The sequence below is a fragment of the Cricetulus griseus genome, chromosome 4 (assembly GCF_003668045.3).
Source record: "Cricetulus griseus strain 17A/GY chromosome 4, alternate assembly CriGri-PICRH-1.0, whole genome shotgun sequence".
In the NCBI taxonomy this organism is placed as follows: Eukaryota; Metazoa; Chordata; class Mammalia; order Rodentia; family Cricetidae; genus Cricetulus; species Cricetulus griseus.
Genome location: NC_048597.1, coordinates 128375444 through 128394840, shown reverse-complemented (window position 1 = coordinate 128394840; position 19397 = coordinate 128375444). Strand labels below are relative to the sequence as shown.

At 46.8% G+C, this 19397-nt stretch overlaps 1 protein-coding gene across 1 annotated transcript; it reads right to left on the bottom strand.

The window, feature by feature from the left end:
- Positions 1 to 1417: 1417 nt before the first annotated feature.
- Gpr83 (G protein-coupled receptor 83) lies at positions 1418 to 12392 on the bottom strand. The gene is made up of 4 exons (XM_027410833.2): positions 12007 to 12392; positions 6583 to 6708; positions 4155 to 4288; positions 1418 to 2929 (listed from the first exon to the last, which is right to left on the bottom strand). Exons 1-4 carry the CDS (start codon positions 12388 to 12390, stop codon positions 2305 to 2307), a joined length of 1269 nt encoding a protein of 422 aa, XP_027266634.1. The 5' UTR covers positions 12391 to 12392; the 3' UTR covers positions 1418 to 2304.
- Between the last annotated feature and the right edge of the window lie 7005 nt (positions 12393 to 19397).

Sequence of the window (19397 nt, the reverse complement as noted above, 5' to 3'; positions counted from 1 at the left end):
ACACCCAGGGGAGGCTGTCTACAGTGTACTGCCATCAAGAACAGACCCCAGTAGCAGCTCCGTGTCCTCCCATCACCAAAGACAGATGTAGCTCAGGGTTCAAGCGTACATTGCAGATGTATCGCCACCAAGAGCGCATGGCAGCTGCTGGCAGAGTCAGGTCTCTCTACTCCCTCCTCACCTCCTCTGTGCCCATACTCCCTAAGCTAAAACTCTGGGCTTCATACTGAGAATCTCTTGTATTCTTCATGTAATCCATGTCAATCCCCGTTTTTAAAGTCACCAACTGTGACATGGTCACCAGTCCAAGAAGCACAGCCTGCACACATAGTAGAGGTTTTACTGAGCCTAGAGTGATTTACAATAAAGCACACTTCACAGAAGATTGGACAAACTCAGGCTTCACAAAGACCACATTCACGATTACTAGTCACATTTGCTTGGAAGCATACAGGGGATGGGGTAAGGGAGCAGACAGGCGCCAGCAGGAGGGCTGACTCTGAATGTGGCGCTATCTCTAGCTGCCCTCAGGGAGGTATGACTGAAGCTTTTCCCACAATTCCCAGGGGAAGATACACAGTAAGTCTCTGCAGCCTGTCCTCAGGCTAGTAAGTATCCCAACTCTCTACCACCACATGGAAAATGCAACTCACACCCGGCTGACATTACAGGGACCAGGACAGATGCAGAAGCTGTGGCCCCCAAAGCCACTTTATAGTTAGAAATCTCCTGCTGCCCTCTCCAAATCATTAAAAAAAAATCTGCTGTTCCATGTATATTTATTTTTTTATCTTGGAAATTTTCTAGCCTTCGCATGGATAAGCTAGTTTTTAAAAACTCCCCCTCCCCATTGCAGGGAAGCAGACATAGTCAAGTTGTGCTTCAGTTAGCAACTGAGAGTTCTAAATGAGTCTTAGATGAGCCTCTCCTCCTGCTTAACAAAATCTTAGTTTCCCACTCCACAAAGACACTTTGTCTCTGAGACCTCTCTGTGACGAGACGGAAATCTGAAGCAAACACAGCAGCTGCAGAGGCTGTTCTGGGCCTTGAGGGTAGATTCAGTCCCGCCTGACACATTGCTCTCTGGGTGACACTGAAAGCCACCAAGACCACATGCAAGATGATGAGAACACTGGCTATCTGGAATGAGATTTCTCTGACAAATGGGCCCTTAAGGAATAAACTTGCTTTAAGAAGCAGTAGGTTCTGGAAAATGAGACATGAATTTCTCAGGTGATGTTGACAGGGGAATCTTCTTTCAGGAATTAGTGTGAAAAAAATTTCATCTTTCAGACAACAAAGAGAAATGTCCTGTCTAGACAGCTCGGGCAGATGAGGTGTCTAAGCACAATTATTTCCAGCTTATTGGAAAGCAAGTTCCCTCATTGCTTTCTGTGAAAACAGAACAGTGCTTCACTCCTCTCATTTCTGGGGGTGGCGGGTGTGGGGGAATCCTACCCCCAGCTCTCTTGTACTGCTCTTCTTGACAGCTATCATCCAGGAGAGGGCCAGGCCCCACACACCATTGGTTGCAGCCTTTAACTTGCCCTCCTCTCTTCTCTTGGGTTGTACTGAGGGACACCATTCATCGTGGAGGAGTTCAGTAGTACTCTGATGTGCCCGTGTCTTGCTGATTATTATGATCTAAATGGACACATGTAGTTCAGGATTTTAAAAAGTGAAAACACACAGAGACGGAGGGCAAAGTTACAGACAAATTCACAGCACATTAACAGGCATTTTTACAAATTGATGGGCTAACAGGCTGATCTTAATTCATTTGTACACTTTTCTGAACTTTTAAAAATGGTAACACCAATTAATTTCTCTTTATTTTAAGAAGCCAAAATGGGTCCTTTCTGGTCATGGATGGAGAGAGCCACAGCCATTGAAGATGTGTGATTACGCTTGGTCCAATGACTTCTGAAAAACCTTTGTGTCTGTTCTTCCTGGCTAGCAAAGCTGTTTTCTGGACACATAGATCAGGCCCACCAGTAATATGATTCAGGTCCCCCTGTGTTTGCTCAGCAGTTGGAAGGGCAAGGTAGCAGGTGCTGGATAGCTGGAGCTGGTTGACTGAGCCAGCCTCTGTTGGAACCGAGGTGGCTGTCACAGCACTTGATCAAAGATCTTTTTACAACACCTTGTGGCATCCTTTAGGTGGTATGCACATCACATGGGGGAGGAAGCTGGGCAGGTTCCTAGGAACCCAAGCATCTCTCTGCTTCTGTGGGACTTACTGACACCGTGAGCATCAAGTCAGTTGTGAGAGGACAGAGCCCTGCCCACCTCTTCCTGCTTCCCCTAACTCATCGCCACAATGGGTTCCACAGAGGACAGATCTGTCTTCCCAGACTGGATCTGGGAAGAGGGCATGTGGTGACTGGCTATTGGAGCCCTCCGACCATGGCTCTTCTCTGTCCAAGCCACCCTGAAGGAAGGAACAGGGGAGGGCAGCCTGTCTTCCTGAGGCTTGGGTGCCCTTTGGCACATGCTTAGTAATGCCTTTAGCTCAACTCTAAAGTTCTCGTTGAGCCAGCAGTAGATGAAGGGGTTGTAGCAAGTGCTGCTCATGGCAAACCAGTGGAAGGCAAAGTAGAGGGCATTGTTGGTGTGGATGGCCTTGCTGGACAGGAGGAGGACATAGCAGTTGAGGGGGAACCAGCAAAGGGCAAAGAGGACTACCACAAGCACCAGCATCTTCACAGTGGTCTTCTTCTTGCGGCGCAGGGCAAGGTACTGCTCCGTGGTCACATCGCCAATGGTGTTACACAGCCACAGCTTCTTGGCCACACGGGCATAGGCCACCGAGATAATAAAGAGTGGAAGGAGGTAGAGCAGAATGAAAGTAGCCAGGTCCAAGTACTTCCAGAAGAGGTCAGCTGGCTCTGGGAAGTCTGGCAGGCAGAGGGACCGTACAATGTCTTCACTGGACCAAGAGGGAGAGAAAAAGAAAGATGGAGACAGCAGACTATGAGTGGGGAAGTCAGAATTACCTCTTCCTGCTGAGGAATGCTGGCCTCCCTACCCCAGGCTTGGGCACATCTGTTACAGTCCTTTTGAAACTGTGGCCAAACTGTCTCAGCATGCTTCAGTCTCCCCACAAGGTAGAGCATTTTATAGAGGATAGGAAGACTCCAGACTCTGTGTTCCCTCAACTTGGCATCATCCCTTGCACACAGTGGACCCCAAGGATAGTAAATGAATGAATCAACAGATAATGAGTGAATGAATGAATGAACTAAGGAAGGAAGGAATGAAACAGCAGTGTAGCTGCTCAGGAAACCAGTACTTTCTTGAGGAAATCTTAGAGTTCCCTTTGTTCTCAGTTCTTAACCAAAGAGAAACCTATAAATCACTAAAAGATGGAAGGTTGGGAGAGTATATAGCAAAGTAAGCATGCCTCTAGCCATGTCTGTGGCTTACTAACTTTTTACACATTCTAGAAAGAAACAGAAGAAGGGAGGCAGCTGATTCCCAGGGAGTAGCTGAAACCACTCAAAGCCTCTCCTTTGCTTACCGTCTGTGCTTATGAACTGCAGGTTTGCGATGTGGAGGCAGTGAGTTAGGTGCTCAACTTAGACAGATCTCAAAAGTTCAACATTAGCTAGCCTCCTTGCATTCAGTCTGCGTGGGCTCAGGTTATAAAGAAGTAGATGGTAGTTTTTTTTAAATGAGTGTTTCAAAGAACCAGTTTCTCATTTGGGGAGAGCATATGCTAAGGACCAAACTGGGTACTGGAGGAGACACCTGTCTCAGAATCCTGCCTCAGAAGTATATACTCAGGCTTATTTTGTTTCTAAGTTCTGTGAGACTTGAAATCTTGCTCATTTAAAATAAGGCAGAGTGGAGACCCATGTGCTGTGTGAGCATATGCCTCCTGGTGGCCGAAGCTGGTAATAACTGCCTTATCCTTGCAAACAGCCTAAGGAAGAGCTAAAGTTGAGAACTGCCCAGGGAAAAATAATACAGACTAAGCATGGGCTGGGAGCTGGTAAAAACAATTCACTGAGGCAGGTACACCAAACAGTAAGAGTCATATCCAAGGGGCTCCAGTTGGGTTCCTATGATTGTGGTCCAGGTCCATTCTGGAGAAGGCCAGCATGGTGCAATCTTCCCTGAGCCCCCAGGCTGCTCCCACTAATATGTCTTACCTGTACTTGAAGGTAAACAGTTTCTGGCAGATAGCATGTGGCAGTGAGAAAAAGGTAGCCATGACCCAGATGACAGCAATATAGATGACGCCCTTGGTGATGGATATCCGAGGCTTCAAGGGATGCATGATGACCTAGAAAGCGAGTGAAGGGGGTCTCCACTGAATCTGGAAGTAGATAAGACTCCAGGCCACAAGACTCATGGGTTATGTAAGACAGGTCTTATTTATCAAAAGTTGAGCACCATTTACAATCTTTGGTGGCCCCTGAGCTGCACCAGGCAGCTGAGGCATTGAAGGGAGGTCACTCTGACCACAGCTCAACTCCAGGGATGGGAAGAGGGGGTCATGTAAACTCTGTGGCTCCTGGTAATTCCAGGGCCTCTTTCATGTGAGAAGAGCAGGGTAGGGGTGGGAGGAAGGAACAGAGCTTGTAGGAGGGGCCCCAGGCTCAGCCCCACCTCCTGGAGATCTGACCCACCATTCAATGGTTCCACACCCTGGGTGATATGAAGGACTTTGACCACAGGGAGCAATCTCTTGTTACTCACTGCAGAAAGCTGATTTGATGCCACCTATTAAGACCATTACTAAATCCATACACAGACTGGCTTCCATGCATTTCAAAGGAAGCCAGTATCACAGGTGTGGGGCCAAAATGCGTCTTGGAATTAATATTGTGTGCCAGCCAATCAACTCCTTTAAGAAGCTTAAACAAAAATGGAAGTTAAAAATGTTTCCATTTGTAAGATGGGGTCCTGTAGCAGAGGTACCCAGAGCTCTGACTGAATTGATGGGGGGGGGAGTAATAGCTGTGTGCACTTTTCTCAGCTGGTTTTGATGCACCTGAGCATGTGAAGACCTGACTCTAATATGATCATGGCATTTTGGAAATAGAGAGATCGAAAATATGAGCAGTCTGTTCCTTGTGCAAACCTCTTCAAAAACATCCTTATCAAGTTGTCACCCAGATGCACTTAGATGTGACTGGTGACATGAGACAGTGTGTCCTAGGCAGCTCTGTCCACTTGGACCACTTATTTCTACTAGAAAATCATTCCCCACACTGCATAATGCTTTTAGTGTGGGTCTTTGAAGCCATTTCTCTGTTGGCCTTTATGCTTCTTGGGTCATCTCAGAGCAAAGCTTGGTTCCCTTTGTCCTCAGGATACTTGCCTTGTGGGTCTGTTTAAATCATCACAGAGTCTAGTGGCCACAGCATGTCTTGGATCCAGACAGATGTTGGTCCTCATTTTAGCCTGGTCATGTGATTATAGAAAGCTATATGTGCATTTCTGAACCTGTTTCCTAATTTAACATGGTCTAACTCAGTGGTTCTCAACCTGTGGGTCATGACCATCAGAAACATATATTTCTGATGGCCTTAGGAACTGAGACACCACTCAGTAACAAAATTACAGTTAAGAAGTAGCAACTAGTGGGGCAGTTGTGTCACAGTTTAATTCCAGCACATGGGAGGCAGAAGCAGGCAGATCTCTGAGTTGAAGGCCAGCCTGATCTACAGAGTGAGTTCCAGGACAGCCAAAGCTACACAGAGAAACCCTGTTTCAGAAAAAAAGAAAGGAAGGAAGGAAGGAGGGGGAAGGAAGAAGGAGGAGGGGGGAGGAGGAGGAGAAGAAGGAGGAGGAGGAGGAGGAGGAGGAGGAGGAAGAGGAGAAGGAGGAGGAGAAGGAGAAGAAGAAGAAGAAGAAGAAGAAGAAGAAGAAGAAGAAGAAGAAGAAGAAGAAGAAGAAGAAGAAGAAGAAGAAGAAGAAGAAGAAGAAGAAGATTTTATGGTTGGAGGTCACCACAACATGAGGAACTGTATTAAAGGGTCACAGCATTAGGAAATTTGAGAACCACTGAATAATCAGAAATTTGTGCTAATGGATCATGGAGTTAGTAGGTGCATTGTACCTGGCCCAGAGCTGGCCTCTTTCACAATGGCTGTCTTTGGGTCCTCTTTGAATGCCTACCTCCCACGGGCATCATCCTATATACTCACTCCTATGCTATCACACCTTCCTTGCTCTTGCTTTCAAGACACTTGTTGTGTTCCTCCTACACAGTCTGGTCAGAGACTCTCCATCTCCCAGTTGAAAGCCTTCTCTGACCTGCAGTTATTTGCTTCTTCCTTTTCATCTATAATTTTCTGGGTTTGATTTTCTACCACCAAAATAAATTCATTAAACTTAGAGATGGGAAATGCCATCAGTAAATCTTAACTTCAACAACAAAGTAGAAATAACCTTTTGTAACAATCAAAGGGTTCAATATCCCTCATGCCCTTGCCAAAATTGATCAACAAGGAGACAAGTGCACACACTGACAGCTGGGCTGAATGAGTCACTGTTGCGAGAGTGTTCCTTACAGACACTAGCAGACATAGCCAGATAGAGGAGGATGGTGGCAGGGGTAGGTACCCTCACCTGGTGACGGTCCACAGCAATGGCTGTCAGCGTCAGAGCTGAGACATGTAGAGAACAGTACTGGGCAAAGCGGCTGACATGGCACATTCCCTTCCCAAACACCCATGTGCTGTTCACAAAGCGAACCTGTTGGTAGAATACAGATGTCAGGCATGGAGAGCATGGACCTGTGAGTAGAATACAGATATCCATCAGGGGATGGACAGGATGGGTAGAATACAGACATCAGGGATGGACAGGATGGGTAGAATACTGGCATCAGGGAACAGACAGGATGGATAGAATACAGGCATCAGGGGACATGATTGGCCCTAAACCATCAAGTATCAGAAAAGCTTGGGGAAAATGTGGCCTCTGGGGGTTGGTCTCTCCACCACTATTTGTTGCTCTGCTAACCACAGTTTTCCCATTTGCAGAAAATGGTTTCAAAATCCGTACCTGAAAGGTTTATTATAAAATCTGTAAAGATGGGAGAAATTGCGCAGCAAATTGTTGGAAGGTGATTATTAGAAATTGGAAGCTGGCATTTTTAAGTGTAATAAAATTCTTGGCTGAATGGAACCCAGCCTAATGGGGAAACATCTTCAAAAAGTCACAATGCAGCATGTTGATTGTGCTTAGAAGGTGTGTGTGTGTGTGTGTGTGTGTGTGTGTGTGTGTGTGTGTGTGTGTGTGTGTATGTGTGTTCCAACTCAGAGCCACACACAGTATGGGAGCGATCCACCACTGAGCTACACCCCAGCCCATGTCTATACCAATCTTGCAGCTGACCCGCCTGGGATGGAGATTCCAGGAAAGGTGAAGGTTAGGATGGGGAGAAATGCGGCCCCGAGGGGGGACAAGGTTCTCCTTCAGCAGCATGCAGGGCAGTGTACTCACTCAGGCCTGGACAGCTCCTGTGAGGAATGTGTCCAGGAGAGATGGAGCATCAATTCTGACCAAGGCACGTCTGATCTGAGAGGGGACTGAGTGTAGAGAGTGCCCAACAGAAGATCAGACACAGGGCAAATGTGTCTCTAGGTGGGGGTAGAGCCATCAAAGGAAGAGATTGAAATCAGGGACAGTTCTCTCTTGACTTGTATTTACAGTGGAGAGTTTGCCACTTCCTGCTGTCACCTTAGTGGACAGGTAGGTGACAGTCAGATAAGACTGACCAGCCTTGACTGATACACAGTTATGCCTCTATGTCCTCCCAGCCAAGAAATATTGCAGGTGCTAAAATATGGACCACCGGGCTTCCCCCAGCATAGCTTATGCATTCCCACTGTAGAGTCTCTGAGTCTTCATGCCCTGCATCCATGAAGCAGGCTCACACAGTCACATGTGGTTATGAAACCCATACCTGATAGAAAACAGGTGTAGAATGTGTACAACATTCCTTAGCCATCAGGGAAATGCAAATCAAAACAACTCTGAGATACCGTCTTACTCCTGTCAGAATGGCTAAAATAAAAAATACCAATGACAGTTTATGTTGGAGAGGATGCAGAGAAAGAGGAACACTCCTCCACTGCTGGTGAGAGTGCCAACTTGTACAGCCACTTTGGAAATCAGTATGGCGACTTCTCAAGAAAATGGGAATGAGTCTACCACAAGATCCAGCAATTCCACTCTTAGGCATATACCCAAAAGAAGCACATTCATACAACAAGGACATCTGTTCAACGATGTTCATAGCAGCACTATTTGTAATAGTCAGAAACTGGAAGCAGCCTAGATGCCCCTCAACTGAAGAAGGGATAGAAAAAAATGTGGTACATTTACACAATGGAGTACTACTCAGCGGGAAAAAAAAAACAATAGAATCTTGAAATTTGCAGGAAAATGGATGGAACTAGAAGAAACCATTCTGAGCGAGGTAACCCAATCACTAGAAGACAAACATGGTAAGTACTCACTCATATGTGGATTTTAGACATAGAGTAAAGGATTACCAGCCTACAATCCACACTGCCAGAGAAGCTAGTAAACAAGGAGGACCCTAAGAGAGACATACATGGTTCCCTGGAGAAGGGGAAAGGGTCAAGATCCCCTGAGCAAATTGGGAGCACAGGAAGTGGGGGAGGGAGCTAGGAGAATGAGAAGGGGAGAAGAGGAGGGATGCGGAGGACATGAGGGAGCAGAAAGGTTGAGTCAGGGGAAGAATAGAAGATAACAAGAATGGAGATACCATAATAGAGGGAGACATTTTAGGTTTACAGAGAAATCAGGCACTAGGGAAATGTCTGGAGAGCTACAAAGATGACACCAGCTAACAATCTAAGCAACAGAGGAGAGGCTACCTTAAATGCCCTCCCCTGATAATGAGATTGGTGACTGACTTATATGCCACCCGATAGCCCTCATCCAGCAGTTGGTGGAAGTAGAACCAGCACCCACAACTTATCACTGAACTGAACTGGAATCCAGATGCAGAGAAGGACAAGTGAAGAGCAAAGGGGTCCAGACCAGGTTGGTGAAACCCACAGAAACAACTGACCTGAACATCAGGGAACTCTTGCTCCCCAGACTGATAGCTGGGAAAACAGCACGGGACTGATCCAGACCTCGGGAACATGGATTTCATTGAGGAAACCTTGGAAATCTACAGGACCTCCTGTAGTAGTTCAGTACTTATCCCTAGCATAGGTGTGGACTTTGGGAGCCCATTCCACATAGAGGAATACTCCTGGGCCAAGACACACAGGGGTGGGCCTAGGTCCTATCCCAAAGGATACGATAGACTCTGATGACACCCTATAGAAGGCCTCACCATCCAGGGGGCGCAGAAAGGATATGTGATAGGCAGGGGTGGTAGGGGAGGAGGGGAGGGAGAAGGGAACTGGGATTGTCATGTAAAACAACCTTGTTTCTAATTCAAATTAAAAAATCTGAAAGAAAAAAAGAAGAATGTGTACAACATGCCCTACTTAGCAAATACCTTAGCCACTAAACTGCCATTGTGACTACATAGGGGGCCTTTAAGGTGAGCAAGTACTCACAAACATGGAGACCAGGACAAAGGCCATTGACTTTGGATCAGGGTCTGTTGGGAAATGAGGAGTGGGGTGTTTGCATAGCATGTGTACAGGAAAGTTGGGTCAAGTTTGGCTACATCTCCTCAGGGAAACAGAAGATCCAGGACTGGGGAGAGCCATTGAGGCTACAAGCAGGACATCTTCAGCCCCTCTGCCTCCCACCCATGATCAGCAAGTGAGCAAACCTAAACTTCTGACAGGCCACCACCCTTTTGATCTTGCTCCCACACATGTGAGGCTCACCCAGGCAGACACCGATGCTTCAAGAGGTCCCAGGATGGACACACCTGGCCCAGTCACTCTTTCTGACCCAGCTCAGCTCTTGTTTGTCTTTTGTTTCTGCTCCTCCCCTTCACCCAGCCACTCAGTGTTCTCTCAACACAAGGTGAGCTCCAATGGCCCCTTTCTTGTGCTCAGCTTGCTCCCTCTGTACTGTGTGTACTGGTCATTCATCTCAACCCAGGAGACCTGGCTCTTGCAAAGCTGTTGAAATGTCACATCCTCTGCAAAGTCTCCTTTGACCCTCTGGTGAGTCAGAATGAAGACCTGCCTCCTCCGGGCCCCACTACACTGTCTGCATGTCTCTGTCATGGGAGCCATCAATGTTTATTATTGTCTCAATGATCAGAGCCAGTCTTCATGCTGACTGCAGTGGGAACAGTGGCTGGGAAGAGGGGCCCAGGAGGAGGTGACTGTCACCAAGTAGCCAAAGGTGATGCCTTACCCCAGTAGGAAGGCTGCGCTGAGAAGGCAGAGGGATTTGAAGATCCCCTCTCCCAGTTCTCACCACCTGTGTGCACATGGCAACACCCTGGGGGCTCCAAAGGAGCTTGGACTGGGGAGGTTCCATGGGTCAGGTTCAAAGCCAGGCTGCTCTAGTTTGTCTTGAAGGAAAGGCAGAGAGTCCCTTCTCACAGGAGGTCCCTGGGGCATCCAGCTTTCAGTTGTCACTGCTTCTTTGTCCCTTCATGTCTATGTATATCTGACCCTGCAGCCTGCCTCTGAACAACAACAACAAAGCCTTGGACCCTTGCAGCTCTCATCCAAGACCCCCCCAACCCCCCAGCTCATGCTTTCTCTTATGAGAAGCCAAGGGAGAAGCCACAGAGAGCCAAGAAGCAGCTTTTCTATGGCCCAGGGCACAACACCATTATTGGAAGCCCTTATGTCCTTAGACAGTGGCTAGAGGACCCTGAGTGGCCACTGATTGGTTAGTATAGGCAGAAGGAAATTGGGACAGTGGAAACAGAACATGAGTCAAGAGTCCCACTCCCACTAGTGGACTTTAGTGAAAGGGCACACAGTTCTCCTGGCTCTGCAGGTAGCCTTGGGTTTTGTGGGCTTTTGTGCCTTGGTTTCCTTATATTATGTGAATATGCTCTCATAAGGAAGAGTAGAAGAGAACGAGAATGCTTTGAAGATGGAAAATTTGGAAGGACATCACATGGGCTGTGGGCTTGCAAGGATCCATCTATCTTTTTGTTGTCTGTCATTTGCGTATGAGATATTAGATAGACAGACAGATATTCTGCTTGGCTAATAACTCTAATAACTCTAATAACAAGGTATTCCAAATGTTGAAAAGGATGGAACTCTGCTTTAGAGATGAGCTGTCTGTCACTGGGATTGCTTAGCCACACCCTCACTGTTTCAAACAGTCTATGAGCTCCCTGGTCACTAAGGGACAGAAGCAGCACCAGTAATGCCAAAGAGTGGAGGCTCAGAGAGGAAGCCGATCGCTTACCCTGTGCAAATGTCCCAGGCCCCAGGCTCCAGGCCACCTTCCATGCTATTCCCTCCCAGGATAAGCCTCCCATGGGGCCTCCCTGTCGAGCCACTGAGGGAACACGGCTTAACCCACCAGCATCAAGAAAGATGCTTCAGGCTTCATCAACAACAAACAGTTGCAGCTTCAGGTGACCCTCCAAGTGACACCTGACAGGTGGGAGACAGGCTTTTCACAGGCTGACTTGAAGGACAAGAAGTGACTGAATAACCTCTGCTATCATCGCAGGGACCTGGTTTACTGTGCTCATTCCGAATGCCTGTGACCAAGGAGGTTAGCGGCAAATGGTCAATCCTTTAAAGCCAACTGCAAACACTTGACTCATTGAATCAGTGCTACCAGCTGCAGAAACTCCATGGAAAGGAAGGGGGGCGGAGAGAGAAGGGGAGACAGAGGTGGAGGGAATATTGGTGAGTGACAGGAGAGAAAAGAGACTCAAAATTAAGATATGAGGACAAAACTAAGGCTGAGGTGACAGAGGATAGGAGGTAGAAGGAGGAGAGTGAAGAGCCTGGAAGTGGTGAGGACCCGAAAGAGACAGAACGACGGGAGGAGAGAGGGGAGAGAGAAGAGACCCATGCCTCAGGAAAAGCGAGGGAGCGCATGAGGGTCTATCCTTACCAAAGTGAATGGTGTGTTGAGCAACGTGATCATGATGTCTGCAACTGCCAGGTTGACGATGAAGAGGCTGGTGGCAGAATGCATGCGCCTGTTCTTGAAGATGACATGACAGACTAGAACATTGCCAAAGAGCGAGAAGACGATGATGAAAGAGTAGGCCACGATGAGCAGGGCTTTCACCGTGGGGTTCTGAGACTCGGCCCCGTAGCGTCTCCTGCCCACGAAGTTCTGCCAGTCGGAGAAAGTGTAGTTGGTCCAGAAGTGTGAGGCATTGGGCCCGGTCAGGGATGCCTCCATGCTGGGATGCTCAGTGCCGACCTGCGGCTGCTCAGTGCCTCGCACCGAGGACAGGAGAAAGAGCAGCAGGACAGGAGGGACCATCATGCCCAGCCACTGTGGCTCTGGGCACAAGGGCCAGACTCCCCTCTGGGCTCAGTGCGTGAAGGCTGGGCGCCGGGAGCTCAGCGCACCGGCTACAGGGGTCCGCAAGGAAGAAGGAAGGAGGGGCGAGGAGCGCAGGGCACAGAGGAAGCCCCAACCTTTGAGGAACCTGGACCACGCCGGGTCCCTACTGGAGAGGCAACCGAGATCCGCGGGGAGTCGGGACTGCAGAGGGAACTCCGGAACGCAGAGAGACTCGGGATCGTGCGGACTGCCACCCGCCTCTGTCACCCCAGCCCTCGGTGGCGCTCGCCCGATTCTCGCAGCACTTTTATACCTCTGCTCCCGCAGCGGCCAGCGCGCCTCCGCCTATAGGGCTGTGCAGCGTCTCTTCCCTCCTGTGACGCGCTCGACTCCAGCTGCCCCTCTCTCTCCCTGCTTGCGGCACCAGCACCGCAGTCCCCAACGCAGCCTGCACCGGCCCCCAGCACTGCAGGACTCACCAGCTTTCTGTACAGCAAGCCAGAGAACAGGTGTAAGCAGCCTTGGGGGACTATGTGAGGTCACACTGCAAAGCCGGGTTTGTGCAGTCCAAGAATCCACCACGTTAGTTTCCATCTGAACTGTAGCTTTGGCACCTTGGCACATCCCAATACTGAGGTGGGTCCTAATCCAGGTGGATCCTAGCATGCAGCAAATCCTGAAATAGACTTGGAATGTTTCTTCCCTAGCCAGACCTTGGACTCATTGTGGGGCTTAGTCAAAACCTATTGTCTCATTGACAGCCCTTGAGGATGTGATATGGATGCTAATGTCTTTAAAAAAAAAAAAAAAAAAAAAAACTCCAAACACTTTATGACACAGCCAGGAAGCCAAAGAAGGAACTTGACTCTATGTCCAGTCCTCTGGAAACAGTTGCTTTGCTAGCATAGAGTTCGGGAGGCTGGTTCTGCACCACCTACCCACCTCTACCATAAGACCTTTTAACTTTTGTTAAAAAATTATAGTCCGCACACAAAGTAGTGGGTTTCATTATGAGATTCCCATGCATATATATCATTATATTTCATTCTTATTTACCCTCCTCCTGGCTTCCCATCACCCCTCTTTCTGAGGAAGGGGTTCCTCTGGCAAAATAGTTCTTCCCACTTTCATGTCAGACATACTTTGGTCTGTTCACTTGTTCCTCACTGGCCCTTCAGTCCCTCTCAGAAGCCCCTTCTTACCTGTGTATCTACCTAATCTTTATAGACCAGCCTCATCCACTCATTCTGTCAATTAAGCCCCTGGAGATTTTCTAACTTGTCGTCTGTCTCTGCTGAGCAATCCTCAGGTTGAGACTGGAATATGAATGTCCCCAACACAGGTACCCTCTGAGCTTTCACTTGAACCCAAGAAAGCATGCATTTTTTTGTCTCACCCAAATCCTGAAAAGCAGGCACCTCCCACCAAGGCTTCAGTCATCTCTCACTATGGACCTTTTCTAGGAACAGTGGGCATTGACTGTGTAGTAGCTACAGGGACACAGACCAAGCTCTCTAACTGATAAACCATTTGAAGTGTGTCTATTAAACGTCATCATCATATAATACAAGACACACTTACCTGGTTTGGAGAGAGTCAAGGAAGTCTTTCTGTGGTAAGTGACACTTAGCCCAGTCCTTTAGGAGAGGAGTCATGGCAGAGGCAGAGTGGATAAGATGGAGTTCTCCATAGGGAATGGTGCACTCACAGACATGAAAGTGAGACATGGAAGCGAGCAAATGTGGTGACTGCAGACAGTGATGAAGAGAGAGCAGGGACCCAAACTTAAGGGTGTGCTAAGGATATGAACAATTTCCTGAGAGTGACAGGAATGACTGTAGAGCTTGGCAAGATCTGGTCTGCATTTTGGAAAAGGCACTTCAGCAAGTGGCGTGTGTGTGTGTGTGTGTGTGTGTGTGTGTGTGTGTGTGTGTGTGTGTGTGTGTGAGTGTGTGGCTGTGGCTTGAAGCAAATGACCTAGGAGTGAAGCTGTCATCTGGGACTCAAGGTGCTGGTTGGGAGATGAAAAAGAATGACAGATTGGAGGGAGGATTCAGGATGGCTGTCAGATTTTCAGTCTGGTTGTTGATTTTCAATTCAGGAAGTCCAGCACAAAAATCATAAGGGTAGGCTGGAGAGACAGCTCAGAGGTTAAGAGCACCAGCTGCTCTCCCAGAGGTCCTGAGTTCAATTCCCCGTAACCACATGGTGGCTCACAACCATCCATAGTGGAATTCCATACCACCTCTGTCATAAAGTCATACATGAAGATAGAACACTCATAAAGAAAAAATAGTAAATGTATTTAAAAACCATAAATGATCCTCCTTTGGTCTCAAGCCTTCCTGGAGTTGTAGCCCACATTTCTTCATTATTTTATCAGAGAGTTCCAGAGCATTTATTCACTTTCCCATTGCACTCACCTTTTAAGCCACTGCACTTGGGAGTAGAATGGCGAGAGGATGATGTTGCCCAGCTCTACAGATGGACCTGATAGGTCCTACAGGGTTATCGGGTTAGAATAGGAAGATTGTGTGATTGATCCTAAGGGAAAGCATCAAACAGAATAAGTAACAAACACTTAGCCAAAGTAGGTTTGAGAGGCAGAAGGCTCCTGGGTAAGTCAGTTTTGGTGCTGTTAGGTAGAAGCTGCACTCTGCTCTAGAGAGAAAGGATATACTGAGCATGCACAAGAGTGGGCATGGAGTCCAAGCCATCTCCTCTGCCTTAAGCAGACAGTCTGCACACAGCTAGACTGGGCCTCTGAGCACTCCAGGATCCCTAGCATAGCAACACAGTTTAGCCTGAACTTGTGCATCTACCTGGCCTTTAGCAAAGCAAGAGCATTCCTTCACCTAACCCCACACCAAGACTGAGTTACTCCATCTTTCTTCAGGGCTTCTTTGTTAGTCTGTAAGTTACCATCACACTAGATGATGGGGGGGGGGGAGACAGGAGCTGTTCTTACTGAAGGAACCAACTCCTTTTGTGCATTCTGAATAAAGAAAGTTGAGGATATGTGTGTGTGCAGTCAGAATGTGAAAATGGTTCTTAGACTTGTACATCTCTAGTCATAATTACACAACCAAAAATGCCCAAGTGGGTTTATTTCAAGTGATCTTGTAGAATCATAGTCCAATACTTCCTAAGTATGTTTCAACAAAAATGAGACAAAAACTTAGAGGACACTACACAAAGGTTCAATGAGGTGTTTCTAAATTATAACAATAAATTAAAAAACATTTAGAAAGTGAAAATAGTAAAAAATTAAAAAAAGAGTTTTCTGAGAATCATATTGTAGTGATTTGAATAAGGATGACCCCCCAATACACTCATATATTTGAATGCCTGGTCAGCAGGAAGTGGCACTACTTGAAAGGGATTAGGAAGTGTGGTCTTAGTGGAATAGGTGTGGCCTTGTTGGAGGAAGTATGTTGCTGAGGGTGGACTTTGAGGTTTCAAAAGCCCAAGCCAGTCCCAGTGTCTGTATCTTCCTGTTGCCTGAAGACACCAGATGTAGAACTCTCAGCTACTTCTCTAGAACCATGCTCCCTACCAAGGTGACAATGGACTAAACCTCTGAAACTGTAAGCATGCCCCAAGTAAATTCTTTCTTTTATATGAGTTACAGTGGTCATAGTGTCTCTTCACAGAAATACATTGGCTAAAACTAAAGTTGGTAACAGGAGTGGGGTATTGCTGTGACAGGTTTGACCATGCTGCTTGTTGGTAGAATGTGGACTTTGGGACTCTGGATTAGGAAATCAGTTTAAAACTTTAAGCAGGGCTTAATGGGCCATACTAGTAGGAGACAGTGGAAGACAGTGGCGCTGAGAGCAATATAGATTATGATGACCTAGCTCAAGGGGTTTCAGATGAGAATATTAGTAAGTGTCTTACCGACTGTTCTTCTGATATTTTGGCCAAGAAGTGGCTGCTTTTCTCCTTTGTCCTAAAAATTGAAAACTTTTGGGTTAATGGTGTTGGCAGAGGAGATTTCAAGATAGCTTAGTATTGACTCTGTCATGTGGTTACTAATGGTCTCTTACACAGATTCATAATGACAAGGAGCAAGCTGAGCAAGGAAAAATATAAAATATACAGTTTGAGGAGAAAAGGATGACCAGGAAGTGTAATCAGTCCAGTGCTCAAAGAGGTAAAATGTTTAAAGAAAAGCCTGATGCTAAATGGAATAAAGAGAACAGTGACCTCAGGGCAAGACCCCACCCAGCTAAGCTTCCAACTTCTGAAAAGAAATTAAAGAAAAGATTAAGCCCTGAAGGAAATGATCAACAACAGAAAGCTTATGAAGATATAATTCTTAGAGAGGGCCATGGTCCAGCCCCAGCAAGCAGGACTTGGCTGCTTCAGCCATGTGGTTCTGGCTTTAGAATCAAGGATACAAGACAGGGGCTAGTGGAGCAAAGGAATAACTTGGAGCTCACATCTTGATGTCCAACCATAAGGCAAAGAAACAAACTAGGAATGGCATGGGTCTGTAGGTACTTCAAAGCCTGTCCCCAGTGAGACACCCATTCCAAAGCCACACCTGTTCTTCCTAAACAGTTCTACCAATTGGAGACTAATTCAAATAGTCTATAGGAGCCATTCACATTCAAACCACCACAGGGGATTTACTGTATTGGCTCACACAACTGGACAGTATGCAAGGTGAAGCAAAGAACCTGGATAGCTACTTAGTCCAAGAAGCTGGAAGCATCCAAATACAGGATCCAGTGATGCAGCTCAGCATGAAGCTAAAGGCCTAGGACTGTCAGGAGATGTGCTGCTTTGAGTCTGCAATGAAAGGCTGAAGAAACTGGAGTCTGATGTCCCTAGTGATGGCAGTAGACCAGACACACTCACTCAGAAACAGTAGAGCTTGCACCTGTTGGCTGATATCCTCTTCTAGTTTTAGCCATCTGGGTTGCCCAGATGCAGGGTAGGCCTTTCCCCATCAGCTTCACAGACATTTCAGTCCTCTCTGGAAATGCCTCCCACAGATACACAAGTATATTTTATTAATTTCTCAGGCATCTTTCAATCAAGTCAAGCTGACAATCACAATTACCCATCACGGGTGACAACATTGTTGAAAAGGAGCCAGATAAGCTTGAAATACCAACTACTGCTGAAGAAATGCTCAAATATATGCAAAAAAGTTAAATAAACTTGGGCCAAGCAAGACACTGAAGTATGCTTAGCATATGGAAAAGTATGCTTAGCATATGGAAAAGGAAGGAGGCATACCCAAGGCCTGCCTACAGTTTGTGAATCCAAAATGAACTGGATGTGGTTAGAACATTCCACTTTAGGTGAGTATCACTCTGCAGTCCCACTTGGCATGGAGCTTGCTCCACAGACCAGACTGGTCTCGTATGTGTGGTGAAGCTTCTTTCTCGGTTATACCCAGATCTCAGAGTCCTCCAAAAAACCAACAAGGAGACCGAATTCCAAATGAAAAAGCAAAGAGCCTCTATTCAAGCTACAACTTGGACCCTCTATGTACCCAACGCATTGGCATGATCAGAGTCTCAAGCTCAGTTGGGGTGAGTTTTTTTTTTTTTAATCATAGCAGAGGTTGTGGTGAGGGATTTCTAAAGTTCAGGACTCCTGATTGGCTCATTTGTCTAGGGGTGTCTTGGTGAAAGGGGATGAGTGTTGCTGGGCTAAGGGACATCTGGTAATCCTATCTACAATGGTTGGAATATTAGGTATTTTCCCCTTGGATGGTCTATTCCTGGGTGGTGCCTGGATAGTCTCAGTTTGTGGTCTTTCCTAGAGTCAGATATTGCCTTAGGGTAAACTGAAACTCAGGTGTACTCTTTAAATGGCTGGTCTCTATTGAGCTTGTCATGGCTGGGGGCTGGGGCCTTACACCTCCTGAGTGCCATCACACTCAGCATTAATCTGTAATATATATATATATATATATATATATATATATATATGTGTGTGTGTTGTGTGTGTGTGTGTGTGTGTGTGTGTGTGTGTGTGTGTATAGTACATATATATAATTTTGAGGGTGTATGAATGATGCATTGGGGGGGCAGTATTCAGGATGCCATGGCATATGTTTATAGACCAAAGGACAACCCTGAAGAGTTGGTTCCATCCTTCTACCTTTACTTGGGTCCTAGGGATAGAACTCGTCACCAAGGTTGCATGACAGGTATCTTTACACATTCAGCCAACTCACAAGCCCACTTCTCCATTTTTATGTGTAAGTTTTATAAATTGTGGCATGAGTCTTGAGCCAACTCACATCAAACTATCTAATCAGTAAAGTGGCATAAGCTGTATATAACCACAGCATGGACATGTAGTTTCCAGGGTACCATCCTCCATGATTGGCTTCTCTTGATTCAAATGCACCTTTGGGTAACCCCAGGCACCCCTATTGGTTTAGCATTTCATCACTCACCAGAGACTTAAGATCTGTATCTCCCTGGCCATCTCTCTGCAAAGCCCAGACCTGTATTTCACATTGCTAGATGACTGGACATTTTCACCTGAAATACTCACACTCTTAGCAAGCTAGACTCATCGTCTTCCATCCTTCCCTTACTTTCTAATAACTCCCCCTTCTCCTGTCTAACCTAGTGAGAATTTTGGGCTGCCCACATCTCATCTGTTTTTTGATGCACTTGAAAATGCTGTTTCTACCCTATGACAATTATCTCTGCCACTTGAGGACCAGAAACAACCTTGTGTGTGTGTGTGCATGTTTGTATATATGTGAGCATATATGTGGAGGCCAGAAGACAACCTTGGGTGTCATTCTTCTGGCACTATTCACCTTGGTTTTTGAGACAAGATCATCTTTCTCTGGGACCTGGGACTCACCAAGTAGGCTAGGCTACTTGGACAGGACATCTCCAGGTCTCCTGTGGTGGGATATCAAACCAACCTTTCTATACGAGTTCTGGGGCTCTAACAAGTCCTCATGCATGCATGAGCACTTTGTCAATTGAAGCATCTCTGCA